Source organism: Drosophila pseudoobscura, chromosome 2 (genome assembly GCF_009870125.1).
Source record: "Drosophila pseudoobscura strain MV-25-SWS-2005 chromosome 2, UCI_Dpse_MV25, whole genome shotgun sequence".
Taxonomy (NCBI): domain Eukaryota; kingdom Metazoa; phylum Arthropoda; class Insecta; order Diptera; family Drosophilidae; genus Drosophila; species Drosophila pseudoobscura.
Window position 1 is genome coordinate 15471216 of NC_046679.1, and position 19498 is coordinate 15490713.

General features: G+C 42.1%; 1 protein-coding gene across 4 annotated transcripts in view; it reads right to left on the bottom strand.

Moving 5' to 3' along the window:
- Positions 1 to 19498, bottom strand: part of heph (polypyrimidine tract-binding protein 1 heph) — a 173994-nt gene that overhangs the window by 111661 nt on the left and 42835 nt on the right. For all 4 annotated transcript variants that reach the window (XM_033383690.1, XM_033383681.1, XM_033383712.1 and 1 more), the window contains one exon: positions 13175 to 13273. In XM_033383690.1, the coding sequence (XP_033239581.1) occupies positions 13175 to 13264 (90 nt within the window). In that variant the 5' untranslated portion in view covers positions 13265 to 13273. Of the gene's footprint in view, positions 1 to 13174; positions 13274 to 19498 lie in introns of those variants that run through there.

Genomic DNA, 19498 nt, shown 5'->3' on the forward strand with positions numbered 1-19498 from the left:
ACAAATCTAATATACCCCAATACTCATTTTGAGTATCGGGTATAAAAACTTCATTGCTTTTTTTCTCTGGTTGTGGGGCTTTGGGAATCTCTGCACTTCTTTCGGTGGTTGGATTCGGCGTTGCTCGTCATAAATAAATTTAATTAAATTTAACTTGAAAATGCCTTTATTAATTCTCGCAGTAGCAAGGACACTCCGGGATAATAGGATGGGCGGGTGGCCGTGGCCGTGGCCGTGGCCTGCCTCCGCGACGCCTTCTACTTATTTTACTTTATTTGCTTTGTTGATTGTCAACATCAATTATTTAACTTTTGGTCGAGGCCTAAACACGCATTCCCCCCCCCCCTCCTGCTGGGGGGTCCTGCCGCGTCCTGGGTCTATTTAAAAACAGTCAAATAAGCGCACATAAAACTTATCACGCCTGAATTTGTCAGCACAAAAGCCAACGAAGGAGCAAAAGCCCGAAAAAGCAACCCTTTTTCCACGTTTTTTTTCCGTCCTTTGGCTTTTCTTTCTCTGGTTTTTTTTTGTCCCCCAGTTAGTTGGAAAATTTGTCGCGGCTTCGACCGCTTCGCACTTCATTTTGTGTGTTGTCTCTTGTTGAATGCTAAATGCAAATGCTTTGCATACTTTATGGCATTTGCCTACGCTTTTTTCACACTTTTTCTCGAGGCACACGCAACGCGGGCCTCGAGGGTGCCCCGGGGGTGGGGGGTTGGGGGTTGGTTTCGGTGGTGGGCGGCCACTTAAGACAAATTGCAAACGGGTGCCCGCAACAAAGAGTTGGAAAATAGGCAAAAAAAGTGGGTCGTGGGTCGTGGCCCGTGCAGATACTCGTAATATCCTTGCCCCGCCCCCGCCTGCGCCCCCTGCCCCGCTCATTTCCTATTGCCATTCAACAAAGTTCATATACAATAAGCAATAAGAATGATGCCAGAGATTTTTCCATTTTTCCCCCGTTTTCGCGGAGCTCCCCTTCTGCCGTGAAAAGTTTCCGGAGAAAACTCCAATTTTTTTCCGCGCTTGCCCTCTTGAGGGCCCGTCAAGTATTTCACGCCGATTTCTGGCACTGATTTTTCACAGAAAAAAGCGAAAAGAAGTGAATAAATAAATAAGGAAAAAGGAAAACCCTATCCCCATTCCGATTTCTGGCAGAGACAGCCAGAGAGAGAGAGAGAGAGAGAGAGAGAGAGAAAGTTGCTCGAGGGAAAAGTTATTTTCTTTTGAATATTATGGTTAATTTTCTGCGGCTGCAAGCACTCGAGAGGCGGCACAACTTTTCTTTTTACAAGAGTTTTGAGTAATTAAGCAATTATATAATCGTTGCGCCACATCAAGTATACGCCATGTGTGCCGCTGGGTGCTGTGCGGCTGGAAGGCCGTAAATATTTGCCAATTTCTAAGGGGGGCTCTATCGATGGGGCCCACGGAGAGCCGCCAGAGCCATGCATAATGCCACTTTATGGCCAAATAGGAAAACTCTCAATGCTGCAATAATCCCCTCTCTCTCTCTCGCTCTCTCTGCCACATGTGTGTGTGTGTGTGTGGCAAATGGCTGTCATGCGGTTTTATTAGAAATTGTTATCGCAGCAGCGCCTGTTGCTGCCACGGCCACTCCGGCTGCTGCTGCACTCTCTCTGCGGCTGCTGCATCGATCCATGGCGCTTAAGTTTTGATTTTTATCTGCCCCTGGGGGTGGCGCCTCTTTGTGCTTAGAGGCCCTGCCGCCTGGCTTATTGCTCCATTTTCTATCCGCTGCTATCTCGATGGCGTGGGCGTGGGCGTGGGCGTGGGCGAGGTCGAGGGCGAGGGCGTAGCCGGCTTAAGGCCACAAGTGCTTTGTTATGTGTGGAATTAAAAAACGTCGCCCATATTGCTGCCACAACGAGATGCTGCCTCTTGCCCCTTGCCTCTTGCCTCTTGCCCCTTGCCTTTGCTGCTACTTTGAGTGCACTTTTAGTGTCATAAATCAGAAATTGTGCCGCGCTGTTGCAAGTAGCCATGGCGGGGGCGGGGGGTGTCCTCTGAGTTCCTTCCATTTTACGAGTATTATTGCAATGTAAATACAAATTTATATTGGCATCGTAAAGGTACAAAAATCCTTTGGGCGCCAGCCGCCAACTTCCTTAAGTGCACACACACACACACACACACACCCACACACACACGCACGCACACACATTTACGGCATTACGAGAAGCCCTTCTGCAACCACATGATGGGGCACCTGCCCCCACCGCCAAGCCGCCGCTCAAAGGCCAACCAATCGCATATCCAATGTCAATATTTGTATTTGCTTTCTATGCGAATGCGAATGCGAATCCTGGAGTCCTGGATAGGGCCCGGCTCGTATTGTCCTTGCTTTTGCGTTTTTTATGATTTTGAGTTTTATGTTTCGTATTACCGCGGATTGTAAGCCCCAAATGGGAGTGGGAGTGGGAGTGGCAGGTGGGGGGTAGGACAAAGGGTAGGGGTACAGTGGGATGAAAAGCCTAAAAAAGAGTTACAAGGATTGGGATCGATTTCGACGGGGGGTTTCTTATTGGAACAATGATATTTTGTATGCCTAAAAAATAGCAAATAATTTACGGAACGGGATGTTCTTCCGGTTCCACAATTCATAATTATTCATATTACTGTCGATTTGAATAATCTTCCTTCTGGAATTCAAGATTGATTCTCTATCTCTCTCTCTCTCTATCTTTCTCTCACACGGAGTAGCTTAGCAATAAAGGGTGTGCTTTCATGCCTGGCAATTAGTACACAAATAGAGCGCACTACCTCTCCTTCTCTCTCTCTTTCTTTCTTTTTGTCTCCCTTGTCCATTAGCTCGTGGGACTTTATCCTAGGGAGACTATTCTCATAGAGATCACCCCCATAAAGAAACTGGATGCCGGCTACGAGTATCTTGGTGTCGAGGCACGTGTGCTTCGATTCCTTTCCTACGTTTGCGACACAGCATTGAATGTGGATGGGAGACGACTGACTGAAAAGCGCTTGTGTGTAGATATTTTTTATATTTCATTAAATATTTTGTTCCATTTTCCCGGAATACGGTCCAGAGAATTTATCCACATATATTTAAATGGGATCCAAAGGAATGGGGAATATGATACTCCTCATTTTGAATGGAATCTACAGCAGTTCGTGAGGGATCCACAGAATGGGGCACCGAATACACTGCCACTGCATACAAGATACACATAATTTAGAATGGAAACCACATGCTTTAAAATCGTATCCACATCATTCGGAATGAAATCCATGTGTTGCCGAACAGGATCCACAATATACCCACATAATTTAGAATGCAATCCACAGAATTTTGAACGGAATAAAGTATTTCTATATTTACAAAATTTCCCAGTCCACCCCATGACATCCACGGTGCCCCACGCCCACCTGCTGGTTGCACCATGCTCCACTGCATCATGACTGTCGCTATTCGTTTTATTGTGGTGGCTACAATTTGATGTCATTTAGCCATCAACCAGTGCCACTCCCACTCCCGGCCACTCCTCCGTTGGCGACCTTTAAGCCTTTATTCGCCGCAAGATTAGATTTGCGGCCTGGCTTAGTCCAGCGGCAGGGGACACTCGTAAGGATAACTAGTCCAATCAGCGACTGGGAATGGCCATAACCACAGAGATAGTCAGAGAGAGAGAGAGAGAGAGAGAGTCCTGGAGACATGAGAAGCGCATTAACTATTCGTCGCGCCATAAAAATTATGATTCCTTGGCCTACTCTCGAGGCCTGTGCCTCCACCAGAGGGATATCCTCCCAAGGCACGTATCTCGAGTAAACATTTTATGTCGCAGCGACAGGGGGAGGTGGGGGGAGGGCGGAGAGACACCTTCGATGCGTAATAAAGAGAATTCTAAAGACGACGCCACACATAAACCAAAATAATAATTACCCAAAAGCTTTGTGCCGGGTCCCTGACAGGAAGAGTCCCCCCCCCCCCCCTCCGCCCCACCGAAAAGCGCAGAGCAACACATGGAAATTTATTGATGGTGGCCTCTCCACGGCGTATGTATATGCCTAGGAAGGAGCACACGCACACCACTTGAAGGCGAGCCTTAGAGGCCATAAAAAGTTCACATAATAATGTCAAATGAGTTACAACAAAAGCCAGCCGAAGACAGGACCAGGATCGACCAGGCACCCCTTTTCTGGCGCTGATGACTGTATTAGGGGATGCCCGCAGACAGCCCTTGCGGTCGTTGGCAGTTTTTATTACAAATTTATAGGCACACATGCAAATAAATCGCAGAGCCCGAAAGCCAGAGCGCCACCAGTCGGCTTTTTGTCTCAAGGCGCCGCACACACACACACACACACACACACACACACACACACACCTTCGTGGAGGCAGGGCTGGGGGGAGGTGCATCCAACCCCCGCCCCCAAAACTTTCCCACTCAACACTCTGGTTGGGTTTTCACCGTCACTTCCTTTAGTTTCGCTTTCAATTGGAAAGTTTTTGCAAATTTCATAATGCTTATTTGGGCAGTCGGGCGGACACGACAGGCGGACAGACGGACACCCGGACAGACGGACACCCGAACAGACGGACAGATGTGTTTGTCCTGGCCCAACACTTTTGCTTGCCAAAAGTTTCAGTTCCCCCCTGTCCACTCCCCGTGTGTTTGTCTTTCTGTCTGTCTGTCTGTCTGTTTATCTTCCAGTTTGGTCAACAAGTTTTCCTTCGTTTTTTGGCGTGGCGCGCACACACCTGACGACAAGGACCAAACTCTCGCATTGGCAACAAAGGCACACAGACAGACAGACAGACAGAAAGTGGCAGATATTTGGAGAGTATGGAAGGATCCCCCATTGCCATGCCCATTCCCCCCCCCCCCCCCCCCCCCCCCCACTGACAACATTTAAGTCCGACTAATGCATGTGTCCGCTTGTGTTTGCTCTGTCCACATGGGCTCTCCTTTCTTCCGCTTCTTGCTCGTTGCCAGGGTTGCCACCGGAGCACCAGAGAAAGCAATCTTTCTGCCGCACACGGCGTGAAAATCGCGAGAATAAATATTGAACTGTAAAGCCAAAGTCAACAACAAAATGTTGTGTTGCCCCAAAGGATGTGTGCGGCCGGGCCGTTGTCTTGGTGGCCATCTTCGGGGCCCTGTTGTTAGGGTTAAAGCCGATTTGCTCTCCTGTGCCCGCAGCTGTGACGCTCCTCCTCCCCCCCCCCCCCCTCCACTTTCCCTCACTTTTACTCCCACTTTCTTTACCTTTTAAGACCACAATAATTGGCTTGTTTGCACTGCAGCTTAAAGTTTTCTTTTAGCATCAACAAGCAATACAGAATTCACGATAATAATCGTTAGATTTTGCATCTTCAAAGGGTTATATTGAACTCATGATTATTAGATATTTAGATATTACATTTTTCGAATTTATATTCATTTACTTTTTTTTGTAATCACTTTTTTTTATATGTATATTTTTTAAATTTCTTATTTCTTAAATATTAATATTATTAAATATATATTTTTATACATACATATATATTGCTTTTATTTTCTTTGACTATTTTTAATTTTTTAATTTATAAATTCATTGACTTATTTTTGTTATTTTTATTAATATTTTATATTTGATTTTCATTTTAATATATATTTTTTATTTTTTTATATCTTTTATTTTTATATAATTGTTATTTTTATATATTTTTTGTATTTATATTATTTAAATTTATATTTGTATTTTTTAAATTTTGTTTTGTAAAACTTATTTTCTTTCTTAATTTTTTAATTAGTTTTATATTTATTTATTATTTTTGTTTACTTTTAATTTATATATATTTTTTTAACTTTTATTTTTTTGTGATTTTTATTTATATTTTTTATTTACTATCGTTTTTTGTCGTATTTATTTTATTTATTTTTTATTTGGCTACTTGTTATTTTTTTAAAATATTTTTTAGTCCAAAAATTTTCGATGCGTTGGAGGTACGGAAACCATTTATGGGGCACTGCATTCTGCACCGAACCACCCGCAATGGGAACCAGCTGAATGGTGGAAATACTTTAATCTAAATTGTAATTTTTAAACTAGAGCAAGTTCCCAACTAATCAGCGAAAAGTTTGCCACTTTCCCTTAGTTTTATTTTTTTATTTTCTATTTTTTTTTTTTGTGAGAATTCTGTGCTGTGAAAAATTGTCATACACAATAAAAGTTTTCCTAAGTTCTGCAAACTTGAAAAACTATCTAATTGGAAAGGCAATTTAAGGGATTGCCAGCCGGAAGGAATTTCCAGCGTTTCAGATGTTCGAGAAGAAACGAACGCTAAGGGTTCCGACAAATATTAATGAAAGACTCTATTCCATTCATAAGCCGTGCTCGCGGCTTTTCCAAGTAGTTTTCCACCCCCCCGTAGTGGGGTTGCTGGCAAATCAGTTTCCTCATGGGTTTCGCTTCGTTTTTCTTTCATCTTGTGAAATGTTCCATCTTGTGAAATTTTAACGAGACACCTGGGAATTGCATCATTTCGTGTAATTTCTTGCGTTTCTGCGACACACGACACACACACACACACGGAGAGAGCAACAGTCTATTGTGCTGTATCCTTGTTGTCCTTTTGTGCCCAACTATAATAAATAATGGTGGCCCCTCTCTCTCCCTTTTTGTGTCTCAAACACACATATCGGACGTCCCACGTTCACGACGAAAATAGTAAAGCAAATGTAAAGCATTCAACGAACAAGGAACAAGCAACAAGAAACAAGCGACAAGGACGCTGCAGGACAACAAATACTCAGAGATAGTCCTTCAAGAAGCGTTGGGGCGTTCCGCAATGCCTTAATTGAAATTAATGTGTATCCCTTTTCGATTTCTACACAGGACTCTTGTTCCGCTGTCCGTCTGTCTGTTGCGGATAGTTTTCCTCGTTGTCCTTGCCCCCCCAGCCGTGTTCCCTGCTGCCAAGAATTGACTTATGCCAAGAAGCAACAAGCAGCTTGTTAACTGTTTGTATTTGGCCCACTCTTGGCCAGCTTTTCTTCTTCAGTTTTCTTTCTTCAGTTTTCATCCCATTGAAAAGGGGAGACTTTGAATGGGAGATGGGGAATGTTGGGCAATACCGAGAATGCAAGTATCCTTCATTTTTGTGAGGCTTCCAATACAAAAATATTTAATTCTTAATGACAGAATTTTTTAAAATGTTTGGATTTTTGATTTAACTAATTTTCATATTTAATTTGAATATTTTTCATGTATTAAAATTAAATATATTTCATATGAAAAATAAAAATAATAATAAAATATATTTTATATGAAAAATAATAATAAAATATATTTCATATTAAAAAAAATAATAAAACATATCTCATATTAAAAATAATAATAAAATATATTTCATATTACAAATAATATTAAAATATATTTCATATCAAATATAATTATGAAATATATTTCCCATTAAAAAAAAAAAAATATTTATAGTATTAAATAATATTAATCATTTAATATTTCCTACAACTTTAATACTTACTTTAAGACATTACGTTTTTAAATGTGTTATATTTGGATTAAATATGAGCCATATTTATTTTGTTATTTGTTTTATTATTAATTTATTTTATTTATTAAGGTTTTATGTTTTATTATTATATTATTTTACTAATTTATTAAATAAAAAAATATATAAATTGAATAAAAAAAATAGTTCAAATAATTATAATAGTTATTTGATATATTTGTGTATTTAAATCCCGATTATTTATTTTTCAATATTTCTTAAATGTTTCTTTTTTTATAGAATTTTCCTTTAAGAGACATTCCCTTCGATTATAATTCGTATAAATCCTAGGGTATCTGTTGCATGGGTTTCGCTCGAAAGAAGCCAGCCTTTTCTTCTGTCTTTTTTGGGTTGCGTGCCGCAGTAGTTTGGACACGCACAAAAGCATGCTATGTTGTATGCCACATGGTACACACTCGTATAATATTTCTCGTTTAACGATTGTTTTGTGTTCGCCGGCGGCCGTAAACGGGGGAATAATTAGCCTCTGTTGGCCCGGTCCTTTGTTGTTGCTGTTGCTGTTGCTGTTTCTGTTGCCTCCTAATGGCTCGACGCAATTTTGATTTTAAAAGAAGAGATGCGTGTGCCTAATGTGTGTGGCAAGAGTGGCAAAAGTCCTTTGGTAGCCTTCAGCAAATTACCCATACGCGTCTTACGAGCCACACACACACGCACACACACGGCACACACACACACACAATCCCACTTAATAACTATAATTTTTAACGCTTGTTAGGGAGCCAGCCCGAACAAAGCCTGGAATCAAATCAGGAGTCGCGGGGACACAACAAAAGGCCCTGAATCTGAATGTCCTTGCTGTGGGGTTTCGGTGCGTGGTGGGTGGTGGGTGGTGGGTGGTGCGTGGTGCTCTGGTGTGTGCTTAATGTGCATTGCGGCGGCACGGATATTCGGTCATGGATCCGATCCGGGCTGGCTTTCATATGCTTTTCTTTTCTTTTCTTTTAATTCCTTGAAAAGGTTTCTCTCTCTCCCTCTCTCTTGGTCTTTGCACAAAGGCAAATATTGAGTGGAATGAGACGAACACGAGACGAGAAGAAGAACTACTTGGTTCCCTTTCTCTCTTGTTTTTTTTTTTTGCTCTTTTAATATGAATTACAATAATAAAGAATGGAGGAAAAGCGAAAGAACGAACGCATATCAAAAGTTGAGGTAAAGCAACGGCGACGGCGACGGCAGCGAAATAATATCATAAAAATTACAAAAGGTGGAAATGCCCGGAGATCCTTTCGCAGCACGAAATGCGTTCAAGAAAAATCACCGTAATAAAGCCAAGACGTCTGGGGGTGTTTGCATCTGTATCTGTGTGTGTGTGTGTGTGTTGCAAATAAAACAATTTGAGTGGAAATAAAAAAAGTAAAAAAAAACAACAACCTGTGGGGGGGAGGGGTGAGGGGGAAGGGGAAGAAATGAGCGCTTAACACAACGCCCGAAAAACGCCCGAATGTAACTGAAGCGCAATCCTTTGTGAGAAGAGGAGGATACACAGCATCCTCAGACAGACAAACATTTCTGGGCAAACAATGCGTTCCGTTCCGTTGTGCTGTGCTGTCCTCTGTCTCTTGGCCCGGAGTGAAGCGCAGCTTAAATTATTAATAAGTAGCATGAGAAAAACAAATGCGAATGTATGCGCAGGAGCTCCAGGAAAATGTCTGAGGAGAAGGACGGGGGCGGGATAAAGGTATTCCAAGAAGGAGTCTGAGGAGAAGCAGCTAAAGGTAGTCCAGCAGGCTAAAGACAGTCCAAGGCAAAGAATCATCCTCTGAGATGGCTGAAACGGAAGCACATCTCTCTCTATCTCCCCCCCTGCCCCTGACCACAGACTGAGGGGTGCAATGCACGGTACAGTGCTGTTGCTTTTGCCATGGGGATTGGTGTGGTGGCGACCTCATCATCACCCTTCCCATCCGGCAAAGAGAATAGTAGAGCACACGCTGAGTGGCCTGCTGGACAGGCGGATGGCGGAAGTCCCCTTAAGCTCGAAGGCCTTTGAACCGAGTCCATGTCCCGTTGGAAGTCAAGCGTTGTTTTTGCCGCTGTAAAACTACAAGCAAATCCATGGAATGAAACGGATTACCATGGAATCTAAATCTAATTCTTATTTGTCGGTGACGGAACTGTAAATAAAGAGGAGTTTATGCTGCATACACTGTAAATAGGTACAAGTAGGTAAAGCAGATTGAAAGGCGATTGAAGAGGTTGCAAAATATAGATAGAAACATTGATGACTGTGTTATGATCAATTGAAGAGAGCAAAGGGACACGCACGGACATGATTAAAGCGCTTGGGTTCGAAGTGTTTGCAGTGCATTAAAAGAACAAATCATGAATACAGATTGCAGACGAGAGTGTCAAAACAAAGACAGAAACTACGCAGCAGAGTAGAGTCCCGTTTCTTTATGCCTTGATTCGCATTTGCTTTGAGGTGGGAGCGAGACCAGAGCGCGAGTCAGGCAGTGATTTTTGTTGCCGAGAGAGCCACAGCTGGACGGAGTATGTACGAGTATGCAATGCGTGCGAGCAGCAGCCGAGGCTCGTAAAATGACGATCGAAGTGCAGAAAACAACAAAAAAAATGCACCTTGCCTGCTCTCCTATTATTGGTGTTGTTGCTGAGAGTGCCTTAGCTGCATGGAATTCTAAATGCGTGCGAGTAGGAGCGAGAGGCTCGTGAATTGAAATTCACCTGGCCTGCTCTCCCATTGTTGCTGTTTTTGCTGATAGAGGGGATAGGTGGATGGAATTGCAAATGCACGAGCGGACAATGCGTGCGAAGTAGGCTCGTGCGAGTGGCTCGGCTCGTAAATTGAAATGACGATCGGAAAACAACAAGAAGTTTACCTTGCCTGCGCTTGCATAGCTGTTGTTGTTGCTAAAAAGTGTAAATGTACGAGTGCGAGCAGCAGCCGAGTCTCGTGAAGTGACGATCGGGGGACAGAAAACAACAGCAACCAAAAGTTAATCTCGCCTGAGCTCGCATTGTTGTTGTTTCTGCTGAGAGAAGCGATACAAGCAAGGGCGGCGAAGCAATTGGAAGAGAATTTTGTTGTGTGAGAGATTCAAAGCTAGTTGAGGCGACTGCACTGCTCCCGCAGCGAAATACAGCAACAAAAACGCTAGAACAGGAGCATCAGAATACATTTCCAGTACATTTTAGATGTTTGTTTTTTACACCTGTAAAACATTTATCGACAAATTGTGGCTGTCTAAACCAAATTAAATTCTTAAAAATTCCATCACCCAACCCAACACAACCCCCCGCCCCACCACCCTCCGACGACTGGCTTCCCCCATAAAATGTTTTTTTTTCATTGTCTTCTATATTTCCTTTGTTATTAAATATTATTCTGCCGCCTCACCTGAGCACGGTCAATTTTTAAGCGCCGTTTTTTTTATGGCCCACGAAGACAGTGTCCCCCCCCCCCCCTCACCCGATGGCAGCCGTGCCACTGCCCCATGATTTATGCCGCGCGGTCAAGTGTAAGGGGTTCTACCTTTCGGGGGGGGCAGGAAATTGGGTTTAACAGCAGTCAGGGGGGGGGGGGGGCTGGCTCCTTCCTGGCAGCTCGTTTAATTTCAGGCCATTTTTTGTTGTCTTCCGTTTTTATTATTAAATATACTTTTGCCACCCTCCCAGCCGGGCTTCTTTTTTCTCTTTTTTATGAACTGGTTATCACTTTCCATGGCAGCAGCAGGACTCCGGCCCGTGGACTGCTTTGCGTGCTGTGATTTGCGTTAATTAGTCGCGTCGGCAGATCACGGATATTCCCCCCGCCCCGGGGAGTGGGCGGTGCGGAGGCAGGGAGGGAGGCAGGGAGGCGCTTAAGCTCTCGCAGTGGCAGTGGCAGTGTCAATTTTTTTGTCGCCCGACATAAATCACAATTTATTGGCCGCTCATTAACCCTTCAACTGGATGGATAATAAAATTTGCAAAAAAAAAAAAAACAAAAAAAAAGAAAAAATCATTTTAATTGCCGTTCGATGGGTCGGAATTAATTGTTTGTTGAATTTGTTTGTCTCTCGCTGCTGCGGCCGCATTCCGACCTTAATTATTTGCAAATTTGTTTGCATTCTTCATTGAAATGTTGCGACAAATGCCGACGGCATTTCCGCGGTGGGCGGGAGGGGCAGGGGGGCGGGGGGTGGACCACAGAAAAGTTCTTTCACAGTGAGTGCAATAAGTTAACGTCTGTCAGGCCAGCCACAAAGCAAACTCCGATTTCTGTGTGAGGGGAACAGAAATTTCAATTATCCCTGAAAGCAGGAGGGAGCATCCTTGGCACAAAGGGCCGCTGCAGGATATCATTTATTAAAACGCCCAAGTGACAAAAAGGAGCAGCAGGAGGCGGTAGGAGGGGGCAGGAGGTGGCAGCAGGAGGCGGCAGCAGGAGGTGGCAGCAGGACACAGCAGTCGGGGACATTCCGTATGCCCCATATTAAAAGCGCATTTATATTGGTTAAGCCTTCTCTGCGTCCCTTTGCTGTGTTCAAGGGGTGCTCTGCGAGTATTTCTTTATTCAATTGCAAAAATAGCCCCCCTTCAAGGTATTGGCGAAAGAGCTACCCTCTCAGGATGCACACACACACACACACACACACACCCTCCCGCTAACGAGCGTCCATTATGCAAACAATAAGCACAGTTTCCTTCACAGATAACAAAACAACAACCAAACAGAGCACTCTCAAAAAATATCCCTTGGAAAATATTGCGCATACGCCATGCCCCCCCCCACACGCATCCTGCCAAGCGAGTGGCTTTCATTCAAAAATAGATTTATGTCCTGGCATTTAAACAGGACGAACCAACAAAAAACGAACCAAAATCATGATATATACGTGTATGCTGTGGAATTTATCAAACAAAAAAAAAACAAAAAACGTGACACAATCCGTAGAAATGTTTTGTGCGTCCGTTGTTCCCTTTTCCCTTTTTCCTTTTCGTTTTTTTTCGTTTTTGTTTTGTTTTCTTGTTGAACCCACGACCATCTTGACATCATTATTCCTTCAAGAGTGCATTTTGGTATCATTAAAATGTGATCACTTCGTATTAAAGTTGTAGTCAAATGAGGGGGAGGACGAAGGGGGCGGACGAAGGGGGGACGAAGGGGCGGACAATTTGATTTAGTGGCACACATTATTTTACGTAAATATCTGCTGGCTTGTGCTGTGTCGCCTGCGGGGGCGGGGGTGGGTGCGGGGACGGGTGCGGGTGCGGGGGTAAGGAGTCCATGGGTCCATGGGTCTATGTGTATATGTTTTGCAATAATGTCAACAATGGACGGATGTGGCGAAACCCCCCCCCCCCCCTTCCCCTTTTCTCAACAGCATCCTTCTCAGGGTGTATGTTTGTGCCCCAGTTTGTTGCTGGCAACATTTACATTTAGCATTTGTGCCCCATCACCCACGCCCCTGCCCCCGCCCCCCCCACTTGTTGACTTTTTGCCATTTGCATGATTTTCGCATTTGTTTTCGCTTAATTTACTATTTAATAATCGAGCGAGCAAACAGAGAAAAAGAGTTCGAATAAAGGATCAAAGGATGATAGATTTCAGAGAAAGAGTTAGGAAAGGGAAGGGAGGGAAGGGAGGGGAAGGGGAGGGGTTGTGACATGATAGAGACTTACCTTAACTCCAATATGAACCGATGCAAATTCTGTTTTGTGTAGTGAAGGAATCGGTATCGGTAATTGCATAGGAAGGGGGCAGGACATCATGGTCGCTACCTGTGTAAATAGATAAACAGAGAGAATGCAGATAGAGGTTAGTGTTGGTTTTTTTTTTTCTCGTTCTTCTTTGATGCGGATTTTGTGTGTATATAGAATGTGTGTGTGTATGATAGGTTAGGTTAAGGAGAGTGAATAATGTTAATAGATCAAGAGGATAAGAGGAGAAGAGTAAGAAGCAGAAGATAACATTAATATAAGGAAAGAGGCATTCAAGTAACAGAATATAACAGGCAGACAGACTTTTAACATTTTAACATTCGCTTAACACCACACCCCAGTGCAGTATATACTGCATGGTAAGTGGTTTAACAGAGAATTAACATTGGCAAAGGCTTAACAGAATCAGGCCTAACAGAATCGGGCGTAACAGCTCGGGTCTCTCACTGTTAGCAGCCGATCTCTCAATCAGCCGAACTTCTTTGTTCTCTTTGTGTGTGTTCTCTTTGTTTTCGCTTGAGCCGCAATAGCAGCACAAACAAAGTTCAATGCAGATGAGAGAGATAGAGAGACAAGAAGCCGAGCTCTTTACAGCGTCAGATGATCTCTCTCGAGCACGAACACGAAAGACGCATAGCTTTGGCTGCCTGTGATCGACCGAAGCGTATGCAAAAAACAAATACAAAAACAAATAAGGAGACAAAGTCACTGCTTGGGCAAAAACACAATCGAATGAGTGCTTTTCGTTCACGTTTTCCATCAACATTGCCCATTTGAATGCAGTGGAATAATAGAATAAGAATAAACATAGAAAGAACTTAATCCAGAGAGAACCCTTTTGGTCGCCTACTTTAATGCTCTCCTTAGCGGACATTTCGCCTTTAATCGCACACAAATCCCTGAACAATGTAAGTCCGCTCAAGCAAGCACACATTTACACTTCCACTCTCCACTCTCCCCCCTCCCCTCCTTCGTTGTGGCAACATTCTTTTCTGACTTGCAACAATAAGATGGCGCCCGGGCTGATAACCAAATCAATGCAACAGCTGCTTCTGCTTCTGCTCCTGCTGATCATATCCCTTCTCCTTTGTGCCCCCCCCCCCTCCCCTTCTCCGTTTCACACCATTTGCCATGCAACCTGCACTGACATTTGGCCCACATTTTCCCCCACTCCCCCTCTGTCCCCCCCTTCCGCCCGTTTTACTGTTGGCATTGCAATTTTTCGCCTTTTCAATTTCACGCGTTTTAATGGCAGCCAACACAGGAATCGTTTGCCTGCACATCCTCTCCGAGCACCCGGACACGGACCCAGACCCAGACCCAGACCCTCTCCATACAAATCACGACCGCATTGCATTTCATTGAAGCAAAATGCCCTGCTCGTCCTGCTCGGGGGGGCTGGGGGTGGGCGGGCGTGGCAAGGCCATCGTTTCATTTGGCGCCCATCATCATTGTCATTTCCGCTTTTGCGTAACGATGTCAACGTTTTTGATGGCTTCATTTCGTTGCGCGCTGCATTTCGTTTCGTTTCGTTTCGTTTTGGGGCGCCAAATAAATCATAGCCTAGCCCCACCCCACGCCCCTGCACCCCTGCACCCTCCCTCCCTTCACCCCTCCCTCTTCCGCTGTCTACCACTTCACTATGCCACTCTCTTCCGCACAGTCCACTCACTGCACATCCTCTCTCCCCCTCTCTCTCTCCCCCCTCTCTTTCTCTTTCTACTATTTCTCTCTGCCTTCGCGCTTTTCCCAAGCAATAAAAACTTTTCGACTTTGTCATAATACGAGCACACAAAAAAAACACCAGAGGGAATGCTATGGTCCCCTAGACCCGACTGCAAGATACCCTGTTGAATATTTATATTTTAAGCGGAAATAAATTTGTTTTCCTTTGAGGGATTTAACTTTTTTAATCTGGATGTATTGATGGCCACGAAAATTTATTTAAATTTAAATTAATATTTTTTAAAAAAATTTTTCTTTAATAAATTTAATTTAATATACAAAAATATTTGTATTTAAATTTTAGTTTTTGTTGCCAATTAATCAATTTCAAACCATAAAAGTTTTTGTATTTCATATTCAATACATTATTATTATATACAATATTCAATAATAATATAAAATATTTTTTATGTGTCACTTTTTTACCGTCTATTAGTAAGCAGAAAATTTTTTATTTTTAACAACTAAATTTTGTTTATTGTTTGTAAGGATTAGTTAAAAAAAAAATTAAAATTAGTTTCTGATTTGTATTATTAAAACCTTATTTAAATTTTCATATTAAAAAAAAAATAAAAAAAAATATTTCAAAAAATATAAAAAAATTATTAATTATTATTAATTAAATTATTGATAAACAAAATATTTAAAATTTAAAAAAAATAAAAAAAAAAATATTAAATACTAAGTAAATACAAAAGTTATATAAAAAAAAATATTAATAAAAGTAATAAAAAATTAAATATTAAAAAAATAAATAAATATAAAAAAATATATAATATTTAAATTCTTTTATCCAGAAATAGTTTTTTATTTCCTATAGGCTAAACCCAAATAAAAACCTAATATATTTTTCAAATTTAAATTTAAAAAGGGATTCTTATTTTGTAATGCCACCATTTAAATCATGCCAAAGCGGAGCTCTTGAAAAGGATCTCCATTTTGGTTGCATAATCAGTATCCCATAGATCATCCCTATAATATTTTGCTTAAAAGATGCATAATTTTTCCACTTTCAATCCTAAAGTCGATATCCTAGCTCTTAAAATTCAGAAACCACAAAGGCGGAGCTCCCTGGGTATGTGGCACGAATACCACATCACCCTTTGATTCCACCAAATACCGAACAAAGGAATACACCGAATAAAAGCAACAACAAATACAAAGTAGAATCCGAAAAATCAGCCAAGAAAGACATGTAAAAGAGAAAAGGCAAGAAAAGGAGAGCGATAAAAGGGGAGACAGAGCGGAAAAGGTTGAAAATTAAAATGGCATGACAAAGTGGCAAATGTTGTCAAAACTTTTGCATTTTCCAGCCAAAGGACTGCATGCAACATTGTGTCGGAAGAGGGAGAGACGAGTGCATGTCATAAAAGTAGTTGCATGCCACACAAACACACACAGACAGAGACACATAATAATATTTCAATTTCCGGCCTTGATTTCCTCGAACCAAAGAAGCCCCCTCCTCCTCCTCCTTGGTTTCCCTTCATTCTCCGCCATTTGTTAAAAACATTTAAAAGCAAACAAATTTCCTATCGCATTACACCCCCCACCCCGGGCTACCCCCCTCCCTCTCTCCACCTCTGTGGGTGGTCTGTGGCACCTATTTTCCACCTGTCAATGGGGGGCATCGATTACCAGCGGCGAAGCATCCGTCCGGCACCTCTTAAAGAATTCATAACCAAAGTATTTATATTTCTGTCCACTCCCCTTCAGTTGCCCCGCTTCTCCCCCCCCTCTTCCGCCTGTCCATCTGTCAGTTTGCTTACGCATTTCACAGCAAATTGCTTTAAGTGCTACAAAAGTGTCATTTCCCAGGCCCAAGCACTGGCCAAACTAATTAATAGAATACACCATTTCAGAATTATGTTCACTTTCCGCTCTCAAGTTGTTGCATGCCGCATGTTGCGTGTTGCTTGTAGCCCTTGTAGCCTTTGGTATTTGCTGCTCATGTTCTTGACGTTGTCGTGTCTGTCTTCGGCTGACAGAGGGTATTACAATTGTTTTTTGAAGATAAATCTAGACTAGAGAAGGGAAATAAGTACAAAAGAATTTCCATTGGGCAAACATTCTGACTAGATTTATTTTTTCTTAATTTCGGAGTAGATTTCTTCTTTTAAATTGTGGAGCAGATTTTTACACAATTCTTTGTCTATATATCTTATCCCCTGAACTATCCCTTAAGCTAATAGCATGTAATATATATAATCACCTAAAATCCTCCTTTCCTTCTTTTGTAACTAGCTTCCATTATTAGGAGATGATTGTTAATTAAATAAATATATATTAATTCTTTAACATTTCTGAAATCTTTATTCTGCAGTTCTTCTTCTCCATTTGTCTTTTTACAACACTTCTTTAACTATTTCTCCTCTACAGTTCTTTTTCTACAACTATTTTACTCCATTTCAACAACAGGAATTCTTCCACAACATTTCTTCTTCCTTTAAATTATTCCTTTACTTCTCTTTTGTAAGATTCCCTTCACCACAAATCTTCTATGATTCTTTTTTTAAAAATACTGCTCTACAATTCGTCTTACATTCGACTTCCTTTTCAACGTTTCTTCTCAATTTCCTCAACCAAATTTCGTTCTTTCCCTACAATTTCTCCAATTCATTTCTTTCCCTACAATTTCTCGATTTCATTTCTTCTCCTACAATTCTTCTTCTACAACTATTCTACTCCATTTCCATTCTCCATTCTATCAATAGCATTTCATGTACATTTCTTTTTCTAAAATATTGCCCCACATTTCTTCTTTAACGTTTCTTCTTCTAGATTTCTTCTACCAGAAATCTTCTACTGTGATTCTTGGAATAGGACCCCTACTCTGCCATTCTTCTCATATATTTTATTCTCTTTCAAGATTCTTCTTATATAATTCTTCTCCAATTCTTGAATCACTTTAACCACCCTACAATTCCACCATTACAATTCTTCTTCCATAATTGTTCTTCTATAACTCTTTTTCTATAATTCTTCCTCTATACTTTTTCCCTTAGATATATGAAGGAGCATATGAAGGATTCCTAAGATACAAATATGTAAAGGCGAGAACAAACTTCTTTAGAACTAAAGAAGTGCCCATCTTTTTGCAATAGACTTATTTCCGATTTAGGCGACTAAACCCTTGGTATTAATCAGGCTTTATACACACTTGATCATAATAATAGGTACACTTATTTACGTAAACTTTAACATAACAGAAAACGGTTTTATTCAATATTTTAAACTTAAAATTAGTTCTCAATTATTCCTTAAGTATTCGTTTTCTATAAAATAAACATGATTATATTATAGGATAAATGCTATAAAATAAAATGGATCCATTTGTACTTCAAAGTCAAGTTCAGGCTGCTCAAAATAATAGGTACTCTTCAAGTATTGTTATGAAAAAATTTTGTTAAATTCTTATTATAATTTTCTGTATATGTAGATCAGCACGTCCATGGGCATGTCCTTGTTTCCCACAGGTTTGACTCGACACACGCACAAGGGAATCCTTCAAAAGAGAAAACAATATACATGTCATGTGCATGACCGCATCAAATGCTCGAATCGCTCTTCGTTAATGAGGGGTCTTGTTATTGTTATTGTTGGCCTGTGCCTAGATCATAGTATAAACAATATATCCGTCTCAAAATCCGTCTAAAATTGACGAAATCTCATATATCCTTGCCCTCGTCGAAGGGTTTTCAAGGTTATATAAACCACAAGCCTCGTTTCGTTGGTCGTTTCTGGCAATGCCGCTCTCGTTGTGGCAACCAGTTGTCGCCATCGCCATCGCCATCGTCTTCGTCGTCTTGGACGTCATCATCATTATCAGAAAAGCAGCGGCAAAGTGCAGCGGAGCGTGCGTTGGGGCTTGGGTTTTAATGACGACAACAAACGGAAATTGACGTTGCCCCCGACGTTTCAGGCATGCAACATTCAACAATGTTGCCGCCTTTTTAATGCCGACACGCGACACAGGGACCAAAAGGGAATGGGCGATTGGAAAAGGAGAAAAGAATGGAATGGAGCGAATGGCGAATGGCGAATGGCGGAATGCCACACACATGTGGCAGCCACATGAACATTGGCAACTACACTTGTAATAAATGTCCGAGCTCTCTGAACTCTCTCTCTCTCTCTCTCACTTGCCACATTGAGGCACGACCTCGTCTCGCTTGAGGTGCCATGCCACCCGCCCACGCGTTAATTTGTCCAGCTTTGTGGCATGCAGCGCCCAGCATTCGAGCAGGATAATAAATGTAATATGGGTGCGAATGAGAGCGAGACTGTTGCTGCCACAACGGCCGCTGCACTGCTGTTGCTGCTGTTGCATGCACAATTAGGCCCCAGGGGGCGGCCCGAAAACAATGATTAATGCGGCTGTTGCAACAGCCAGCCGCAACTGCAACAAGTTCATGGCATTTGTCGTCGCTTTTTCCACCTCACTGGGCATGCGCGGCATCTGTGCACACCTGCAGGCAGTGCAACAGCCACTGCCACTGCCACTGCAACAGCTGTGACGACAATCGTGCAGCAAATCAAGCGAACATTTATCCCCTGATG